Source organism: Panthera tigris, chromosome X (genome assembly GCF_018350195.1).
Source record: "Panthera tigris isolate Pti1 chromosome X, P.tigris_Pti1_mat1.1, whole genome shotgun sequence".
Lineage (NCBI taxonomy): Eukaryota > Metazoa > Chordata > Mammalia > Carnivora > Felidae > Panthera > Panthera tigris.
The window spans coordinates 122,873,717-122,895,219 of record NC_056677.1 but is presented as its reverse complement, the minus strand read 5'-3'; the positions used below and the strand labels follow the sequence as shown (position 1 = coordinate 122,895,219).

The 21,503-nt window shown below is 45.7% G+C and overlaps 1 protein-coding gene across 1 annotated transcript in view; it reads right to left on the bottom strand.

Annotated features, from left to right (window-relative positions):
- Nucleotides 1-10,357: 10,357 nt before the first annotated feature.
- The window catches only part of MTM1 (myotubularin 1), a 96,982-nt gene continuing 85,836 nt past the window's right edge, over nt 10,358-21,503 (bottom strand). The window contains exons 14-15 of the mRNA XM_042975268.1: nt 18,412-18,588; nt 10,358-12,080 (exon numbers count right to left, since the gene is read on the bottom strand). Coding sequence (XP_042831202.1) covers nt 11,913-12,080; nt 18,412-18,588 — 345 coding nt within the window. The 3' untranslated portion in view covers nt 10,358-11,912. The remainder of the gene's footprint in view (nt 12,081-18,411; nt 18,589-21,503) is intronic.

Here is a 21,503-nt window from a genome sequence, read left to right as displayed (position 1 = left end):
CAAGGCAAGGCCAGCAGGCTGGAAATTCCTGCAAACATTGATGTAGCAGTGCTGAGTCTGAAGTCAGAGTCTGGGGCAGAGTTCCTTCCTTTTTGAGGGACCTCAGTCTTTGCTCTTAAGACCTTCAACTGATTGGATGAGGCCCACCCACGTTATGGAGGGCAATCTGCTTTACTGAGAGCCTGCTGCTTTAAATGTTAATCACATGTACAAAATACTTTCACAGAAATACCTAGGTTAGTGTTTGACTAGATACCTCTGTACTACGGCCTCCCCAAGTTGACACATAAAATGAGCCATCGCAGTGTCTGAAGGTCCTTTTGTGATGTTGCAATTTTCAATGACGCTTCAAATAAGTACAGTTAAATGAGTGCAGGTACTAATTCCTGTGCCTCCACTTGTTGGGATGAGCAGTGGGTGTTGTATGTAAGTGATGAATCATGCAAATCTATCTCCAAAACCAAGAGCACACTATATATACACTGTATGTTAGCTAAGTTGACAATAAATTATATATATATATATATATACATATATGTGTGTATATATGTATATATATGTGTGTGTGTGTGTATGTGTGTGTCACACACATACACACACACACACATAATTCCTGTGCCTCCATTAGCTGCATTAGAAAATGCCACAGATTATTTTGCCTTCAGGTTTATCCAGAAGGTCTCAGCGTTAGGTTTAAAATTATGGGAAGGGCTGAAGGGTGGCTTAGGAGGTTTTGACCCTGTGCCCCATCATCTCCACCACCCATCATCGGTCTTTGATATTGACATGAAATGTCTTATGTCAGGTGCTCGTCTCCATATAAACTGTCATCCAGAGACTCCACACTCTGAAAACTCTGGAGACTCCACTGGCTTCAACCGGCTAAGCATGTCTCAGAGACATCCTTTCTGCCTCAGTCAGTAAACACTTTCATCAAACCCCGCCTAAGGCAGCCACATTTAAGCAGTCAGGAATAGGGCAAGGTCAAGCAGATGAGATTATCATGGAACCCAGAGGGAGAGAGAAAGTCATCTTCAGAGACAAGGAAAAGAACCGGGGTAGAGGGGTCCAGGGGGCGAAAAGAGTATAGTTTTAAGTAGGAAGGCATGATCCAGAGTGTCAAGTGGTGCTGAGACCCTGGTAAGATGGGGCAGAGGAGTGTCCCCTGGACTCAGCAATGTGGACTTGGTATGGAATTGATGAGCACACTCTCAGGGGACAATTGGAGCTGGAGGTGAGGGGTAAGAACTGGCTGCAGGGTGTATTAGGTTTCTGCAGAGAAACAGAGTCTGTCTCCGTCTCTGTCTCTGTCTCTGTATAATGAGATTTATTATGAGGAATTGGGTCACACGATTCTGGAGGCTGAGAAGTCCCAGATCTGCCATCTGCAAGCTGGAGACCCTGGAAAAGCCGGTGCTGTCCTACAAAGGCCTGAGAACCAGAAGATGTATGTCTCGGCTCAAAGGTCAGGCAGGAGGAGTTCAGTCTTGCTCAGCCTTTTTGTTCTATTCAGGCCGGCCAGGGATTGGCCGTGCCCACCCACAGTGGGGGGGAGCCATCTTCCTTACTGAGTCCGGCCATTCAAATGCTAATCTCTTCCAGAAACACCCTCACAGACGCATTCAGAAATAACATTTAAGTAGATATCTGGACACCCTGTGGCCCAAATTGATACATATAATGAACCATCACTGGGGGGGGAAGAAAGGGAGACACTGAGTTCAAACCAGTTAGTCCCAGACTTTTGAATTGCATGCACCAGTAGCATAAAACAAAAAACAAAAAACCACCTAAACCAAAACCAAAGCACACAAGGGCCCTGCCCCCCCCGCCCCCCCCCCCCCCCCCCCGCCACTGCCAGGGAAGCAACATATGGTTGCCAAGTAGGGACTTTATGCATCACCTTCCAGCTTCTAGAGCAAATGTTAGGCCTTCAGTTGACCTAGTCATTGTGCAGAGTTTGGAGGACTTGTTTCCATTGAACAGTACCCCATAAGGCTCAACCAAGTGGGAAGAAAAGCATGCGATCTCTTTGCCACCTATGGCAGCCAGGCGCGGGCACAGTTAGGCTGCGGGCAGCGGGGCTTCCCAGTCCCGGGGCAGAGTGCAGAGCAGGGGGGCCGGGAAGCGAAGCCGGACGGCCTTCGCAAGGCCTTCAGTGGGTTTTAACACTCCGTGTGAGTGTTACGAATCTTTTGAATGGTAAGTTATCCATATTCAAATACAAGCTAAAATATCAGATATCGTACAGGGATGAACCATTTCCTTTCCCAACCGTGAAATGGCATGGGTAATTGGCCTGGTGCAATCAGGGGCTGAAAATTTCTAGACGGTAAACATTGATGAATAGAGATATGTTTGTTTAGGGACGAGAAAGACATTCTACCATGTTCTGCTTTCACAGGACCCTGAATCCTTTGGCGAGGCGGCATAGTGTCCCAGAACACAGACTCCCGGCCACACTGCTTTGGTTCAACCTGGCTCCACCACGCGGCCCCTGGCTAACGTTGGGGAAGTGACTTCTCGGTGCTCAGTTTCCTCTGCTGCAAAAGCTGATGCTACTGCTGCTGCCACTCCTACTACCACTGTTAACACGGCTAGCCCTAGCCTTACGGTGGCAGTTACATGAATTTTAATATATGTAAAGCACTTAGGCTAGTGGTTGGTACCTAACTGTGAGCATGATGCAGACATAAGCTATTACTATTTAACGACAACTATAAAACCTTGTCTCTCACTTGTCAGGGTAGATGAAGTAGTCGTTTGGTGGTTTTTTTTTTTTTCTTAGATGAAGCACTCTTAATGTTCACATGGACAATGTTGAGGCCTGAGCAGATTTACCTTGTTGGCTTTGCCCACACGTCCCGAGCGGTCGGGGCTCCCAAACACCCCCTTCTCTGGGGGATTGCCCTCGGGACTGGTAGCCACCGTGCCTAAAAGGTGACACACGCCCGCATGTCCCTACCGCCACGTGTCCTCAGTCAGCTCTGTCCCCATCCCCCTCTCCTCAGAGCTCTTCTTCACGTGCCCTCAAAGCCCTGCCTGACCTAGGACAGGTGTTCACAGGGTAGTGGGGGGAACAAGTGCGTTCAAATCCCAAGGTCCCTCTGAATGTCTTGCCATTGCCGCGGAGTTATCACTTTACAAGAACTTTGTCGTGGCAGCATTTGTGTCTTTAGTAGAAATAGCTAGACATTTGTACATTCATTCTCCTAAACATTATCGAGTGCTTAATATGTGCCTGCCATTGCCCTAGGCTTTGTGGCCATACGTAAGATTACTGGTTTTCAACTGGGACAAAATGGAACTTGAGGAAATCCAGTGGATTGGATTAAAGAGTCACAAGACCCCTGGTTTCAGTACCACGAACAGTTGTTCTTGGAACAGCTGATTTAATTTTCAACTGAGGGACACTGTGAATTATAAAATGAATCGTGACATCTGTGCTTTGCTGAAAACATGGATTTATTTATTTATTTATTTATTTATTCTGAAAACTTTAGAAACAAATACGTGTCATGCCTCTGGTAAGTGTATAAGATCTTGAAGCTTAAATTCTTCCTTTTGTTTTCTCATTTCCCTGATGAGCTCGCTTTTTTTTTCATCTTCGTCATATACTTATAAATTTCCTGAAATTCTCTTTTTAAACAATTGTGGATATTGGGCAGTAAACAGTAAAACATAAACCTGCAGATTCCCTGTGAAGTTATTTTTTTTCTCGTGGTGGTAATAATCTTCTAAACCGTTCAAACTCAGTTCTAGGACACAGGATGCTGGCTCATTAGGAAGATAGGATGTATAAACAGCCTTCCTTCAGTTAATTGTCTGTGGCAGAGATGCAAATCATCCTTCTGACGATGCACAAGTGGTTTTGGAATGTTTCTAATTCAGGAGATGGGCGCCCAGGAAGTTCGACACCTTTGTTCAGCTCCTTTGGGCTTTGTATGGCATTCTGGAGACAGGTGCTTGGTCTCCATTGCAAAGCACCAAGAAAAACCCCAACTCCCCCTCTCAAACATTCCCTGAAGAAAAGGTGGTTAAAAATGATTATGGGAGCTAGTAGACTGTACCAGACATGGTCCGATCCGGAGACTGAAACCACACTGCCACTTGAACAGGGAAAGTTTAACGGGGAGAGGTGCTAAGGGGATTGGAGTTTGAGAGTTTGACTAGGAAGTAAAGACATGATGGCTCCTGAACGACAGTTTCTTATATTCAGAGATCCCAAGCGGAGAGGCCATGTCTCACCACTGGAGGCCACACGGTACCAGGGTCGGTCACAAGGTGGGGGGGGGGCGGGGGGGGGGACTGTGGGCAAGAGCCTTTATTGTGGTTTGTAAGGGAACGGATGGGTAAGGCAGGGCAAACAGGCTTAGGATTGACTAGTTTGAGTAATTTCGGCCAGCTCTGGGGCATTGGGGCTCTCCCTAGCTGCCTGGTACCTGGCCCTGGGGTGATTGCGGCAGGGGCACAGTAGCCTGGAATGTGAAAGTCTTTGGACAAAGGAGGTGGTTGGGGATAAGGGCTCTGGATTGGTTGGTTTACGTTTGTAAAGCGTGTTTGCAGAACAGTTATTTACTGTCTCTAGGAATTGGCTAACCCTGAACGGGGCGGTCCCTCCAGGGTGGACAAGGCACCAGACAGCAAAGCATCAGAATACAGACAATAAAGGACATGCTTAATACACGCAGGAGCCAGTTCAGAAGATACTACACGCGCAGGAGCCAAGCCGTGGACGAAGCCTTGCTTCGCAGGAGGCTAGCAAGCGAGGCTACCAGAAGGGGAAGGGCAACCCCCTTCTCTCCCAGCAACTCTCCAGCACCCTCTACTGACAAGAATTAGCATCGCACCAGTTGGTAAAGGAGAAGTATTTACACAGCCCACCTCCATTAGCACAGAGGTGGATTCGAAGCTGAGAGAAATCGCTTGCAAAGTGGCGCAGAGGCTCACGACCCACATCGCACTTGACTGAATTCCCCCTACAAGACCCTGTATCAGGGACCGCTCCTACAGGTGTCGGGGTCAGTATTTTAAGCATCCTCTCGTCCAAAGTCTCCATCAGTACAACAGCAAGGTGTTCCACAGGAAGCTGACTGCATGATGAGTGATGTGTTATTTCAGTGCTTAGTTGCTGCCTCCTGTCTTCCTTGGTGTTCTGTTCACATCTTTTGCCCACTTTTTAATTGGGCGCTTTGTTTTATTGTTGACTTTTAAGAGTTCTTTGCATATTTTGGATAACCGTCCTTCAGGTGTCTCTTGCAAATATTTTCTTCCACTGCGTGCCTCGTCTTCTCATTCTCTTAACGGTGTGTTTCACAGAGCGGAGGTTTTTTTTTTTTTTAACTCTAACGTGGTCCATCATGTCAAGTTTTTTCTTTCATGGGTTGGGCTTTTGGTGTTGTCTCTAAACCCTCATTGCCAAACCCATGGTCACTTAGATTTTATTTCTTTAAAGATAACATCCCTGGTAATTTTATAACCTGCATCCAGCGGTGTGCTGGTGAAGTTGGTTTTCACTGAGGGCTTTCTATCTCTGCCATTTTTAATGTGAACTGCTCATTTTCTTTGGAAAATGACTTGTGAGAATTCTTAGAGGCGTTCTTCTAGGGAGTGTTGCATTTCCTTCTGTCAAGCACCTGGGGGCGCCACAAGACTGGTGCCTGAGATTTTTGAACTCGGGCGGTGAAATACATTTGGGCTACGTAGCACAGAGCCCACACTTCTCGGCAACGTTTTCATCTTCTTCCCCGGCTCTGCTCTGGGCCGTTTTGAGTTTGCTTCCAGTCCTCTGATATTAAGAAAATGGAATTAATCAGGCACGGTACCCCCACCCCGTTCAAATTCTCTGTCTTCCTTGTATTAGTTTCCTCCTGGTGCTATGACAAACGAACACAGATTTATTTATAGGCTTAGCCAGCATGCATTTATTCTCATACAGTTCCGGGGGTCAGGAGTCTGACACAGGTCTCACTGGACTAAAATCAACGCGTCAGTATGGCTGTGTCCCTTCCGGAGGCTCTGGGGGAAAATCTGTTCCCTTGCCTTTTCCCGCTTCTGGAGGCCACGACATTCCTTGGCTCATGGCCCCTTCCTCCATGTTCAAAGCCAGCAATGGCCAGGTGTGCCCTCTTCCACTTTTAAGGACGCTTGTGATCACACTGGGCCCACCTCGATAATCCAGGATGATAGCTCCATCTCCAGGCCATCTAAGTGGCACCCTTAATTCTAGCTGCCACCGTAATTCCCCTTTGCTGCGGCACCTTGCAGATGCCCAGGTCTGGAGATTAGGACGTAGACATCTTTGGGGAGCCATTACCCTGCTACCACACGAGCCACAGCACCTCAGCCTGGCGCCAGAGTCAGAGTTTCTCAAACTGGATGCCAGGAGCTGGGCCAGCGACTGTTAACTCACTGTCATAGGGGAACGGGGCTGTCTGCTGTCCAAACTGACCGGACGTGCCTTCATTCTGAACTCACCGGCCCTGTCACAGTAAGCACCTGCTCTTTGAAATTCTCTTTTCTCCTACCCTCCATTTCGTGCTGGGTCCCCTCTTCCTCAGCCTGCCCCTTAAAATCTGGAGCTGGGGCTCGTCATTTTCTTCACTCGCTTGCACAGGCGATGGGCATCCATTCCATGATTTTGTCCCCAAATCTGTGTTTCTGTCCGACTCCTTTTGTGAGCCCCGGGCCCTCATACTCCTCCACGTCCTGGGCGCCCGCCTCAGACAGGCCTCAGCACTGCCCCCCATTTGCTCCTCCGCTCGGACAGTCCCTGTTTCTGGAAATGCTACCACTTGCCACCCCATTCCCCTAACCAAAACCTCACCTCTTCTTCCCAACCAGCCCACGTCTGGTCAAGCACGAGAGCCTCAAACTGGCCTGTCCCCAGTCTCGTCACCGTACAACCCACTCTCCACTGGCTGTGAGAGCGGCTCACATTTTATCACACCCTTCCCCTGCCCCAGTGGACTCCTTCAGTGGCTCCTACAGCCTAGAGAAGAAAATAGCAGTTCTTCAACATGGCCCCAAGGGAGTTTCTTGACCAGCCCCTGTCTACCTCTCTGTCATCTTCTCCTGGTCCCGTGCACTTTACAATCCGGGAACACCAATTTTCTTTGGGTTCTGTACATACTGCACCACGTTTAAGGACCAGATGCTGCTGTTCATACTGTTCCCTTCTACGTTGACAATTTCTTTGCTTCTGTTTCACCATGCAGACGCGCCCAAACAAGACGTTGGTCTGGCTTTGAACTTACGTGACTGGAAGAGTATCTGGCTTCTTGCAATCAGCATGCTTATGAGAGTCATCTGCTCTGCTGTAGATGGGTATTTGAGGTGTTTCAAGTTTGGGGGCGGGGGGCATTAGAGATAATGCTGCTGTGAATATTCTTGTACGTGTCTTTTAGCGCCTAGAAGTTCTCATTTCTCAGAGGCATCTATATACCTGAGAGTAGAAACACTGCATGAGAATTCCTATCGGCCCACAACCTTTTCAACACTGGGGACTGTCAGACTTTTAAAAGTTTTGCCAATACATGGGTGCGGGATAGTATCTCACTGTAGTTTGAATGTACATTTCCCTGAAGACAGATGTGACCGAGCTCATACTTACCTTTCAAGATTCAGTTCTGACAGCATTCCCAAGAAGTTCTGCTTGACCCCCCCCTATCCTGGCCCTAAAGCCCGGGCATCTGCCTTTGTGAGCGCAGGCGGCACCCTGCATGGGAATCCGCCCACAACTGAACTGTTTTCCCTCTAGGCCAGGCACTCCTTGAAGGAGGCCACTGTTTGACGCATTTTTGTTTCCAAGTAAAAACTAGCTGCACAGGTCTGGGTCACAGTACACAGTGTTTGTTGCAGTGACCTTACTTTATAAAAGCACTTCTGGCTCTGAGCATTAGTCTCATCTATAAAATGACCAAAAAAAATACATCCTGTCAATCTTATGAGGTCATGGGGATGCCGGATAGCTAGCGTTCGGCACATATGCCCCCTGATAAAAGGTGGTCCGGGTGCACCCGGTATAATTGTCAGGGTTCTTTAAACGTCAATGAGGGACGCAGAAGAGTCAGCGTCCAGACATTTGAAGACAGGGGAACAGGCCACGAATCCGGAGAAGCTAGAAAAGGCAAAGGACTCTCCACTAGGAACGTAGCCCTGCCGATACCTTCATCTTAGGCCAGTGAGACCTATTTCAGACTTGTAATCACCACTAAGTTTGTGGTGATTTCTTGTAGCAGAAACAGGACACCAATACACGAGGCAAATGTTCTTTTGGGCCACAAAGCTTGTATGTGCACAAGTGGTTACAATGCATTTTCTGGGAAGGGCCATTTGAATTGTAAGGAAACTTCGAGAATGTGAAGTCCATACCTTAGCTGAACAGATGGACCACTGAGTCTTCCTTCAGGCCACCAGACCCATAACATCTGGGAGGTGGGAGGACCTCACACCTTCCATCCAACAAGCAGTTCCAGAGCTCAGACGGGAGCCCGGGTCTCCACGCGCCCTGACTACGGCAAGTCTGTGAGATAAAACTCCTGAAACGAGCGAGGTGAACAGCTTTCTCTAATTTCTGTGGCATGCGCATGAAATGCAGTCGATTTCAGCAGCACATGAGTATTACCCACTGTAAACAAGTCAGTCATGTTCTCCAAAGCTACTAGAAAACGAACTATTAGGACTTAACGGTCATGTCCAAATGTGTAGCCGGTAGCAACCCTATGTGGTTGTGGTTCCGTTACTGCCTCTGCAAATAAGGACTAATCTGCATCTGAATCTAAGCCTCATAAGGAAACGAGGAGGCTTGGTTTTGCTGATTGTTCATACAGAGGATTTTGCTAATTCCTTAATTAAACTAGAAGCCCACCAGTAGATGTTGGTGGGCTAGACTCACTTCAAGCATTGGTACTCCAGCATTGTGCTTTCAGTGAGTGATTCTGTGAACCTAAAACAATTCGACCACAATCTGTTTCAGCCAGGGCATTTTTCTGTAAATGTGCTCATCCTGTTTGTGGGATGCACGTTGCATACGTCTATTTGCTTTGGGTGTCCCCTGCACTTTTGCTTTGATGGCCACGTCCTCCAGTCACAGGTGTACATACTCTGTGAAAAATTCTTGCATCGAACTACGTTCCCTCGATACAGGCCTGCTTTTTGCCTGATGCCCCAAATGCCACAAGGGCTGCCCGAATGATGCCACAAACCTGTGTTCTGTAGAGGGGGGCCGCAGGCGATGAGCCACCAATCTGCTGGTTTGGAGAGTGTCGTTACTCCTGCCAAAAAGCGTAAGGATAAGCTTTGCTGCATTATCCAAAGTAGATCAGAAAGTGCTGGGACTACATTTAGGAAAAACTATTGTAGGATCCCAAATCCACAGGATTCCACATTATTTGAAGGGCTGTCCCAGGAAGAGGGATTATTCTAGTTCCTTCCAGAAGGCAGAGCTAAGGCTCTTCACTGGGAACACCAGAGAGATTGAATTCAGTTTAATACCTGTACACGTTTATTTGGATGCCGTGGGACTCTGGGCAGGTCACTGCATCCGTGGAGCAACGACATTCTCGTCAGGTGGAAAACAGGGATGACAGAAATACCACGTGGCCCATGGGGTTGTAGTGAGGACTAAACACAGCCATGTCAGAGGCAGAACCTTTGCGAAGTATCTCAAATACAGTTCTAAAAGAGACATGATCTTTTAAGAGTCCTATTCAGATTTTTAAAAAGTGGCTAATTTTAGTTTACTGCTAGAACTATTAAAAGCATCCTTAGAATGCAAATGTAATTTCCAACTGGCTGTATCTGAGAAAACATTGAATTCTTACCAAAAGGGACACCGCATATGGCTTGCTCCCACCAATGTCTTAGCCTCCCTCAATGGCAGCCGCTATGTTCTGCATCCAGTCTGAAGTCTTGGGTCTATGCACCCTGGCTGGCTCTTTTGCAGAAGCTCTCCTTACTTTAATAAAGATGGTTGTGGCTTAAAATTGGCACTGTTAAGGGCACCTGGGTGGCTCAGTGGGTTGAGCCTCTGACTTCATCTCAGGTTATGATCTCCCAGTTTGTGGATTTGAGCCCCATGTCGGGCTCTGTGCGGACAGCTCAGAGCCTGGAGCCTGCTTCGGATTCTGTGTCTCCCTCTCTCTCTGTCCCTCCCCTGCTCATTCTCTCTCTCTCTCTCTCTCAAAAATAAACACTAAAAAAAAAAAAAAAAAACCCATCACTTTTAATACACTCAAATGTCCCATACACAATTTTGGGAGAGCCCTGTAAGGTCTCTAGTAAGATAAAACACATATGTAGCAGAGCCAGGAAAAGAAGACACACACACACAGTCACACCCCCGAAAACAGAGTGCTATGTTTCGTTAATATATTTATTACAGCAGGACTTTAGTCATTATTGTCATGAAAACTTTTTCATGAAATTTCACAAAACCCTTTAAGCTATTAGTATTAGCTTTCTTCTTTTTATGGAGTGACACTTTGTTAATTTATGAAATATTTACAGCGTTTACAAAAAGCAAGAGAACGTCTAATAAAATTTCTTATACATACAAAATTTATACATTATACTACTATATTTGAGATGTCTTATTTGGTAGACCAATTAAGCTAGGACATAAAATAATTTACAAAGATATACTTAATCTCTCTTAATTCATTGAAAACAAAACCATATTAGCTATAAATAGTCCTTTACAAATCACTGTAAAACATTAATTGTTTTAACTCCAGCCTTAACTTTTACAAATATACTTAACTAAATGAATTAGTTCAGATATCAAATAGAACTGCATTTGCAATTTCATTTACTACTATTACTACAAAAAGCAACAACAAAGAAACAAAAAACCCAAAACCTGAAAAAGCAAAATGCCGGGTACACTTCAAGTAAAAATTTGTAGAACCAGTTTAATGCACGCTTGGGGGGAAGGGCATCCAACACCATGTAAATGGAAATACAATACTTTCAAGAATATGCTCAACAAATGTACATCTGCGGCTTTTATTTCAAAGAATGATGCTCTAGCAACAGCTCATATGTCCGAGATGGTCGACCCTACGCTTTGGCAGATAAGCTGGTCTGACTAGAGCGATGTTTGCGAAAACAGTCACCTCAGCAGCATAACGCCCCCGCCATCCTCAAACAGTGCTATATGAGGGGTTTTCCATAACTAGAAAGTGGGTCAGAATTTTAGGCAAGCTCATGGAAGAACTCAGAAAATAGAACGGGCAAAACGTTAAAAAAAAAAATCAAATCCTATTTGACTCGGCCCCATCTGTGTAATATAAAAATACGCTCCTCTTGAAAATTAGGGGAAAACACTTCATATTCTAAAATTTCAAACTAATGAAAAACTCATCTACACAGCTAGTTCTCTTTAAGTCACCACTTGACGATGGTATAAAATTTGGCAATTATTTAAACACCTTGCTTTTGGATGATGCCTCAGAAGAAGAGCTCAATTTGTTTTGGCAATAACATCTTTCACATTTGGATTCATTTTAGGTAATCCAAAGCAACTGTCGCGAGCAACCTAAGGCAAATTCGTTTCGCACAGGTTTTCACTTTAGTTTAAAATCACGTCGTTCCAATTAAGCTCACAAAATAGATATTGTATACATAGTATTTCAAAAGAGGTAAATTAAATTTAATCTCTCAAAACCTGCTCTTGAAAGGTGTTAGCATTTTCCAAAACCTCATCTTGGCTCCTTTCTTCTGATTGCCGTGTAGACGCTAGAGTTTTCTTGTAATATGTATTCTAGAAGGCACATATTCAAGAGTTTAAGATCGTGTTAGTTCCAGTTCTACATGGAGGCAAGTATTTCAATCTACTTTGTACAGAGGCCCCTGATGAAAGGCCACGACGTCCTCTGCCCGGAGCTGCGCTGCGGCGCCCAGGTCCCGTCTCAGAAGTGGGTGTGCACGTGGGGCATCATCGGCGAAGGGCCGGCCGGCGAGGTGGAGGGCTCGGCGAGCTTGGCAGAGCCGGCGAGCTGCAACTCCTCGAGCCGCTGGATGTACTCGTCACGCAAGGCCAGGAGCTCCACGTAGCGCTGTTCCACCGGGTTGGGCTGCTGCAAAGAGCACAGACAGGTGTTAGGGCTCTCCCTGCCCACACACAAGGGGCCCCACTCTGCACAAGGGTCCCTGCCACGCGCACAAGGGTCCCCCATGTTTATAGCAGCACTGTCAACAATAGCCAAAGTCTGGAAAGAGCCCAAATGGCCATCGATGGATGAATGGATAAAGAAGATGTGGTATATATAGACAATGGAGTCTTACTTGGCAATCAGAAAGAATGAAACCTTGCCATTTGCAACTATGTGGATGGAACTGGAGGGTATTATGCTATGTGAAATTAATCAGACAAAGACAAAAAGCATATGACTTCACTCCTATGAGGACTTTAAGAGACAAAACAGATGAACATAAGGGAAGGGAACCAAAAATAATATAAAAACAGGGAGGGGTACAAAACAGAAGACACTCATAAATATGGAGAACAAACTCATAAATATGGAGGGGTTGTGGGAGGGGAGATGGGCTAAATGGGTAAGGGGCACTAAGGAATCTACTCCGAAATCATTGTTGCACTAGATGCTAACTAATTTGGATGGAAATTTTAAAAAATAAAAACTAAAATTAAACAAACAAAAAAAACCCCAGCACAGACCTCACAGGGTTGCCGCACGAGTGAAGTCAGCCAATACAGTCAGCTTGGACGATTTCTTTCATTGATGGACAGGGGCCTTGCGGCAGTACAAAGGTTAGAAGTCAGGCGGGAACAGAGTGTGCGTCTCCCCAGCATGCTCACTTTCAAAACCTTGGTACTGATGTATAAATTAACAGGCAGGAATGTGCACGAATCTTAAAATGCTCACCTCAGTGAGCCTTTACATATACGTACACTAATGTAATCAGCACCCAGACCAAGATACACGGTAGGGTGGCCCACCGAAGACTCCCTCATCACCAGCGTGTTTTGAGATAAAAGGAAAGCTCCTAGAAAGCTTGAGCCGTATATGAAGACATTAAGAAAAGAGCCAAAAGTCTGTACAAGTGCGTTCCTATTGTGTTGAGCTGAGCAGCAACAAGGAAGCTGTGAAGAGACGCCTGATATGCAGGCCGCAGCCTGCACCGCACGCGGAGGACAGCGGGCTGTGGTAGGGGCACAAGCCCTCCGGGACCTGTACTTCAAGGAGGGAGCACGAGCCCGGGGCTTTAAGATGGTGTCTGAGCTTCCTCTGGCTGCCATGACACATTAACACAAAATGGGGCGGGGTGCTTAACACAGCAGAAATGTACTTTCTCACAGCCCTGCAGGGCACCAGCCTGAAATCAGGCCCTCGGCAGCGCTGTGCTCCCTCTGGAGGCTCCAGGGAAGGGTGACCTCTTCCAGCTTCGGGTGGCTCCAGGCTTCCTTGGCTTGTGGCTGTGTCCCTCCCTCCCTCCCTCCCACCTCTCCTGTTTTCGCATGGCCTTCTCCCCGTGAGTGTCTGTGGCTCAAATCTCCTTCTGCTTTCTCTTATAAGGACACCTGTCACGCAATATAGAGCGCACTGCAAATCCAGGAAGATGGCATCTTCAGATCCTTAACCTAGTAACACCCCTAAAGACCCTTTTCCCAAATAAGATCACACTTACAGGTTCGGAGGGGCCACGTCTTTTGGGGGAGACCACTCAACCCAATTCAGGCTGCCAAGGAGTGGTCGACAGAGGCCAGATGAAATGCCACAGATGTGTGATGGTGCCTGCATTTCTAGTGGCACTGGTGCTTCCACTAGAGCTCTGGTTACAAAGGCCCATGGGCCAGAAGAGGTCTCCTCCTCCCTCCTAATCCTATTCTTCCTGTAAGCCCTGTTTTTCTTTCGTTTTTTTTTTTTTTTGTTTTGTTTTGTTTTGTTTTTACCGTAACTGCAGAGCGCGAGGTTTTCCAGAAAGATGCATGTGGCATTGGAACAGGAATGCTTGGTAGAACGCCTGATACCCAGTAAGTGCTGTGCGTGGCCTGGTAATGTCTTTTGTCCGTCTTTCTCTGTGTATTCAGCTGAGGGCAGACACTGTTCCAGGCGCTTGGGACCCATCAGTGAACAAAGGAGCCCCAAATCCCAGTTTTTATGCCATTTCTCTTCCAGCAGAGGGAGACAGACAGAGAATACTACAGGTCTGAGTTACAGAAGGTGTTCAAAGGTGAGGAACACTATGGAAGAGAAGTAGAGCGGTGTAAGAGGGACAGGGCTGGAAGGAGGCCATGTCAGGCCTCAGAGGCCATTGCAGGGACCTGGGCTTTGGTGCCGGGTGAGGCGAGTGGTTCCCTGGACACTTCCGAGTGGAGGGGTGGTGGGATCTGGAATCCGCTTTGCAAGGCCTGCTCTGGTTACCATGTTGAGAACGGGCCAGAAGGAAGCAAGGGTGGGATCGGGGAGCCCAGCTACAAGGCTAGGCAGCATCACACGGCCCGCACGGGCCCAGCAGCAGGGGGACTGGTGCAGAGTATCCAGAGTCCTATAGGTTTGGAGGGCCCAGTCCAGCAGGCTCTGCCGACAGACTGGATAAGGGGTGTGAGGGAGGAGGGAGTCAAGGAGGACTGCCTGGTCTCTGGCCAGAGTGACTAGGATGGGGTTGCCGAGAACAGAGATGGGAAGATGGCAGGAGGCACAGGTTCTGGGGGACGAAGAGTTCCATTTTAGACACGTCCACTTTGATCTGCTGTGCCAGGCCTGTTCACCATCAACCGTCCATCCTCTCTGCTTGGTGTCACCTACTGGGCCCCACACCTGTGCAGTCTGTTTCTGGGCTCTACACTTTCGATTCTCAGGGCAAGTTCTTTCTCGAGATTCTCTCCTTCAAAACTGTCTTGGCTATTTTTAAAACTGTCTTTTCTTCATATGACTATGAGGATCAGTTTGTTATTGTACCAGCAAGCACAATTAGACAAGAAAAACAAATCAGAGGTAAAACTCATTTTTGCAGAGGACAAGGCTGTATAATTAGAAAACTCGAGAGAGTAGACCAAAAAAAATGACTAGAAATAAAACGAATTCAGTCCAGTGATGGGTACAAAATGTCCAGAAGGCATTAGCCTACAGAAAAATACAAACCATTTAGAGGATACAAGGAAAGAGTCTAACAGACAAAACCATGAGAAATGAGGTTTAAATACAGTCAAGTGGCTGTAAATGCCATGCCGCAGCCTCTCACTCGGGACTGAGTGTGAAATAAAGAGTGTCGACACAGCACAGAAGACAGGCCCTCCTACTGGAGATGACTTCAGCACCACACAGGCCAGCCTGTCCATATCTGACTGTCCTCGTTCTCAACCTCTGGCGATCGCTACGCAGAGACGTGAGCTTGCCAGTGCCAGCCTGGTTAACAGCTGCAGGGAGCACAGTGGCCCCCGAAGTAGAATATGAAGCTCCCCAGCAGCCCAAGGCCCCACTCAGGTTTATAACAGGACTCACTGAATACTTGTGCTTCCGGCATGAGCAAGTCCCACGTATTAATACAGGTACCGAATTTGCTTATGGAGAGCTCCTCTAATGTAAGTATTGGTCTTTCCATCAACTCTGCTGAGTTTTTATGTCGTAGCAAAGGTTGGTGGCTTTTGCTTTTCAAAAGCACACACACCTGGGATGCCTGGGTGGCTCAGTTGGTTAAGCGTCCGACTCTTGATTTCAGTTCAGCTCATGATCTCACAGTTCTTGAGTTTAAGCCCGTCGGGCTTTGCGCTAATGGTGCTTGGGATTCCGTCTCTCTCTCTCTCTCTCTCTCTCTCTCTCTCTCTCTCTCTCTCTCTCTCTCTTCCCCTCCCCTGCTTGCTCACAATCTCTCTCTCAAAATAAACATTTAAAAGAAGAGAAAAGAAAAAAGAAAAGCAAAGCACACTAACCCTGCCTTATTCTAGGCTAGAGCTCATCACAGGGAGGGGCTGGATGTAGTATATGCTTTTGTATCTTTCAGTACTGATGGGATACTTGCAGTGCTCTGAATGCTGTAGGTACCCAGTAAAGGTGTGTGTACCCACTGGGCCAGACAACTGAACAACTTAACTTTTAAGTGGTTAAGTGTATTTCTTTAGGTTTACATTCTGTAATTTAAGAAGCCCTATGTGATCGGATTTAAATCTATTTCTGTATGAAATAATGTTCTACGTGAGATCTTTAAGGAAATCTAAGGCATTTAATTCACACTTCTATTATGACATTTCTCCCTGAGCACTATCATCATGGACTTATGTTCCTGGGCACCCCCATCAACCTGGGAGCTCCTGGGGGCTGACACTGCCTCCTCTTAATCTCTGTGTCTCCCTCCCTGAAAATACAAAGATACATGTAGAAATCTACAGAGAAAGCGTAAGTTACTTTCTTTTTTGAGTACTTTCACAGATCATAATACAGACCAATTACTGTCTCAAAATAGAAACCTCTATCAAAAAATCTGTGTTCCTATCTGGACCAGGTCCATTTTGCTAAGCTCTATGAAAATAAGGGGAGAGAGATGCAAGTTATTCTAATGATGTTTCTTCCAACTTGACTTGTCACCCAATTGTCACCTTTATATATTCAGAAATGAACTGCTCTAAATTCCTCCAATCTTAAGAGTTTCTCCAAGTACAAATGGGTGAGGGGAGATTAGAGGATCTGTACAGAAATTGTTGATACTTTCTAATTACTAATGGTTTAAAAAAAAAAGGCTACAATAAATACATAAAAGGATCAATGTGCAAGACACAGTGCACATCTATAGAATATTTTCTAATTAGAAAAGGAACATGTCCTCTGTAACAGCAGTTAGAACCCTGGCAAAATTCCCATTTCCTCTTTACTTGATATTTCAAATGCAAGAACTACTGTTGAGTAAATTCCCTCAACATGCTTCTCAAACCCCAAACTAAGCAAGCGAGTGCTCTCCAGCCCTGGAATCTGTCACTTTCTGAGAGATGACACATTGCCACCATTACCGAATTGCAGAAGCCTTTCATGTGAGCAGCAGAGACCTTGAAACGAGAGTGCCAGCTAGGAGCGGGCATTCCCCAGTGGGAAGAGAGGGCACAGGCTGGCCCGTGGCCAGCTGCCCGAGTGGGATAAACAATCGAAGAGACAGACCACAGAGCCAGGGCCCTGCTGTCACCCTGCGACTTCTAGCGGGATTAAAGCTGGCACTGACGCCACACCGGCCTGTGAGAACAGGTAGTCAGTTGACCATCCACACTGCAGGAAAACGTGCAAACCTTTACAAAGGGCAATTGCAAATACTGAAGATTTACCACGCTTAAAACAAATCATGAACTGGCGGTGCTTCCGTGCCTTTACAGCGCAGGCTGTACTTTTCTTCTCTGATTTTGGAGCGGAGCGGAAGGGGGAGAATGGAGAAGCCCGAGTGTGTCTCCAACAAAATGTGGAATCTTTTGCTTCAAAAATCAGTTTCCCGTTTTGACTGACAAATGGCCAATCTATCCACTGACAGATCACTTATCTGTATTTTAGAAGACATGCCCCTCAGTGAAATGCGCTCTGATATTAGCTGACCTGGTACATACACCTGGGGTAGATACCGGAAAATATTTTCTTTCTTTGAACGATCATCTAAGTCTACTTCCTGGAAAGAATTTTCTTATGATGTGCAAGAATGTCCACTAATTGAAGGAAAACCTTGGCTATCAAAACTCGAAAATTTTCCAGAGCTTCTAATCAGTTTACATTTTAGTAATAAAAATTATATTATTATTTTTGTAATGTTTATTTACTTGAGAGAGACAGAGACAGAGGCACAAGCACGGGAGGAGCAGAATAAGGGAGACACAGAATCTGAAGCAGGCTCCAGACTCTGAGCTGTCAACACAGAGCCCGAGGTGGGGCTCGAACTCACAGACTGCAAGATCTTGACCTGAGCTGAAGTTGGATGCTTAACTGACTGAGCCATCCAGGTGCCCCCAAAACTGTATTATTTATTTATCTAAAAAAAATTTTTTTTTACATTTATTTATTTATTTATTTATTTATTTATTTACGAGAGACAGAGAGAGACAGAGCACAAGCGGAGGATGGGCAGGGAGAGAAGGAGACACAGAATCCGAAGCAGACTCCAGGTTCTGAGCTGTCGGCACAGAGCCTGACACGGGGCTCGAACTCACAAACTGTGAGATCATGACCTGAGCGGAAGTAGGACGCTCAACCGACTGAGCCACCCAGGCGCCCCCAAAATTATATTATTTATAGGAATATAAGTTAAAGCCAATCAAAATAAGTGGCTTAGCAATTAAAGCTGCATTTGAAAGCAAGTGTATTTTTTTGTCTATTTCCCCCCTCATAATATTTTTGAAAAAAACTACCAAATGACATTATCTAAGTCCAGAAGCAATAATTAATACACATCACTGCCTTTTAACAATGTCATTTCACTTACTTGTTGCTTGATTCTGGGGTTCCATCTAATGTAGTAATTCACCCAAAGTTCCAAGTGACGCATACTGGCAACTGGATATAAAACTCGATTGATTTCTTTAGTATAGAAGGGGTTTTTGAATTTGTCTTTATTACTGTTTATCAGTGACCACAAAGATACTGTTCTTTCTGTAACTTTCTATAGAGAAAGAGAAAGTGGAAAGCCTAAGTAAAAACACACAAGTACGCAAACCATTTTTCAGCCTGTGGCAATACATTTGAGCTTCTACTTGAATCACACATTTACATTATCCCCATAATGGCTCAAAAAGCCTCACGGGTCAGTGAGTGCCCAGCAACCACTTCCTGATATTTGCATAGATAATGGCCTAGCTTGAGAGCCACTATTTCTGCCAGAAGACAGAGGTGCAGAACGCTGTACCATTAAATGCAATTCACTGACCTAAAATGACTGTTCCTGGCGAGGTAAAACATTTATGAACACATATCTGGGCAGTATGTTCTTTTTAATTCAGCAGAAAGAAAAATTATCGCAAGATCCCGCTGGCTCTTTTCATTTTTATATTTGTTAGGACTGTAAGGTCTTCACCTGTGCCTACTTGACAGTTGGTATCTAGACATAAAGTGATTTTAAGTAACCATCCAGATGTGTAATCTTTATCATATGCTGCCATCCAGGTATTTGAAAACACCTAGATAACGGACTTCAATCTTTACTTTTTCACTCAGTGTCCATCATCCCACACAGAGATTCACATTTGCAGTTTATTATAGATTGCTACCAATTTTGAGCATAAACTAGGAAAGAATCCAATGCTTGGGAAATAAAAGGTACAACTACTAAAATTACCAACGGCACAATGTGAAATTCTTCCTAGTAATGACTTCAATAAGAAAGGACCAATAAGCTAAAGCTGGATGCTAAAAAAGAACAGCTTGAAGCCAGGAACTGAAGACATGTCTTTAGCATGCATATTTCATTAATGTGTGAACAATAACAATGGCAGCAAAAGTCTGCCTTCCTTGGAATCCACCTAAAACTTCATTTGTACCTTTCGGATGCCACAATCTATATTGCGTTGCGTTTATTTGCATGCTTGTTTTTATTTTTATACATGCACATAGTTTAAAAGATCAAGTAGCCTGATGAGGTTTGTTATAAAAAGATTAACTCTCTCACCTCTCTCCACACAAGCAACTGTGCTTGATTTTTTTAAGTTGATTTGATTACCTGGTACTTAAGCTCCACATCTCTAGATAACATGCCCTCCTTGCTACCTGGGGGCTAAACGGCTCTGGGCACTCAGTCTCTTTCCTGCCTCACCCCCCACCCCCCCACAGCTTTCAAGAGACTGACATTTAGTGTTTTGATCATTATCGCGAAGCAAATGCTTTTCCCAGGCAGGCTACATAGTCACTTTTTCTCCCCAATTTTTGTCGTCTTCCCTTGGTTTAACAACTGCCTATTCCGTTTGCTAACTTTCCTTGGCATTTACCAGTAATCCAATCCCCAACTCTTCCTCCAACGTCTCGAACTTCTGTCAAGACACTGTACGTTCAGAGCTCACAGTCTGATCCTCGGAGGAAAGCAAGCTGCGCCGGGTGCTTCTGTGTCTTGTGTCCAGCTCGCATCTATGATCTCTTTCCTGTTTCGCCCTGAGCACCCCCTCTTGCCTCTCTCTGAGCTGGATTCCAGTCTTCTTCCTTGTTTGCGTGGAGCAGATGCTCCAGCAGCTTCGAGAGAAGCTGGTGTGGGAGGGAAGCCTTGATGCCATGCATGTCTGAGAATATCTTTGGCCTACCTAATCATTTGACGGTTTGGTGGCTGGAGAATACTAGGTTGAAACCATTTTCCTTTAAAATTCTGAAGGTAGGGGTGCCTGGGTGGCTTGGTTGAGCGTCCGACTCTTGATTTTGGCTCAGGTCATGATTCCAGGGTTGTGGGATAGAGCCCCTCATCAGGCTCCGCACTGAACGTGGAGCCTGCTTAAGATTTTCTCTCTCTCTCTGCCCCTCTCCCCTGCTCCTGCGTGCACTCTCATTCTCTCTAAAAAAAAATAAACAAATAAAATTCTGAAGGCAATGATCTACTGAGTTCTAGCTTCCAATACTGATACTGAACAATTTTGTGTTCTCAATCTGCTTATTTGCAAATAACCTGTTCCTTTTCTCTTTGGAAGCTTGGAAGATCTTTTCTTTGTCCCCGGTTGTTTTGAAACTTCATGGAGATGTGTCTTAGTAGGGGTCTATTTTTTTCCACTGCACTGGGGCCCTTGGCAGGCTTTTCAATGTGGAAACTCATGTACTTCAATTCAGGGAAACATTCTCAAATTATTTCTGTGATTTCCTGCTCTATGGCCTCCCCATTTTCTCTTTCTAGAACCTCTACTATGTGGATTTTGGATCTCCAGAAGTGATCTGGTCTCCATATTCCACCTCTATCTCTAATGCTCTTTCTGGGAGATTTCACCTCCTCTTCCAGCTCTTCTTCTGAGATTTTCATTTCTGTGGACGTCATGTGTTTCATTTCAAGTTGGTTTCTGATCTCGAAACGATCTTTCCAAACAACATCCTGTTATTATCTCGCACCACCAACATTTTCTGATCTTTCTTGGGATATTAAATGATGACTGCTTGTGTATGTTTCTGCCCTCCCTGCCTGGTAACTCTTTTCTCCACGCTGCTTTTTCTCACTCCTGGCTGTCTGCTACAATTTAAGAGCGGAGGGCTGAAGAGCCGACTGGAAGCTCTCGGATCATGAGGCTCGTCAAGCTGAGTTTCACTGTGGGGAACCGTAGGTGTTGGTATCTTTAGGTTCTTCTTCTCAGGCCAGTTTCCCCAGAGATGATTGTTTTTAATTGAAGTGGAATTCACATACCATAAAACTCACCATTTTAAAGTCTACAATCCAGTACACTCACAAAAGCTGTGCCACCATCACCTCTATCAGGTTCCGAGATATTTTCATCACTCCACATGGAACATGTTCCGAGATATTTTCATCACTCCAAATGGAAACCTCATACCCATTAAGCAGGCACCCCCCATTCTCCCCTCCCGCTCCTGGAAAACACTCATCTGCTTTCTTGCCTC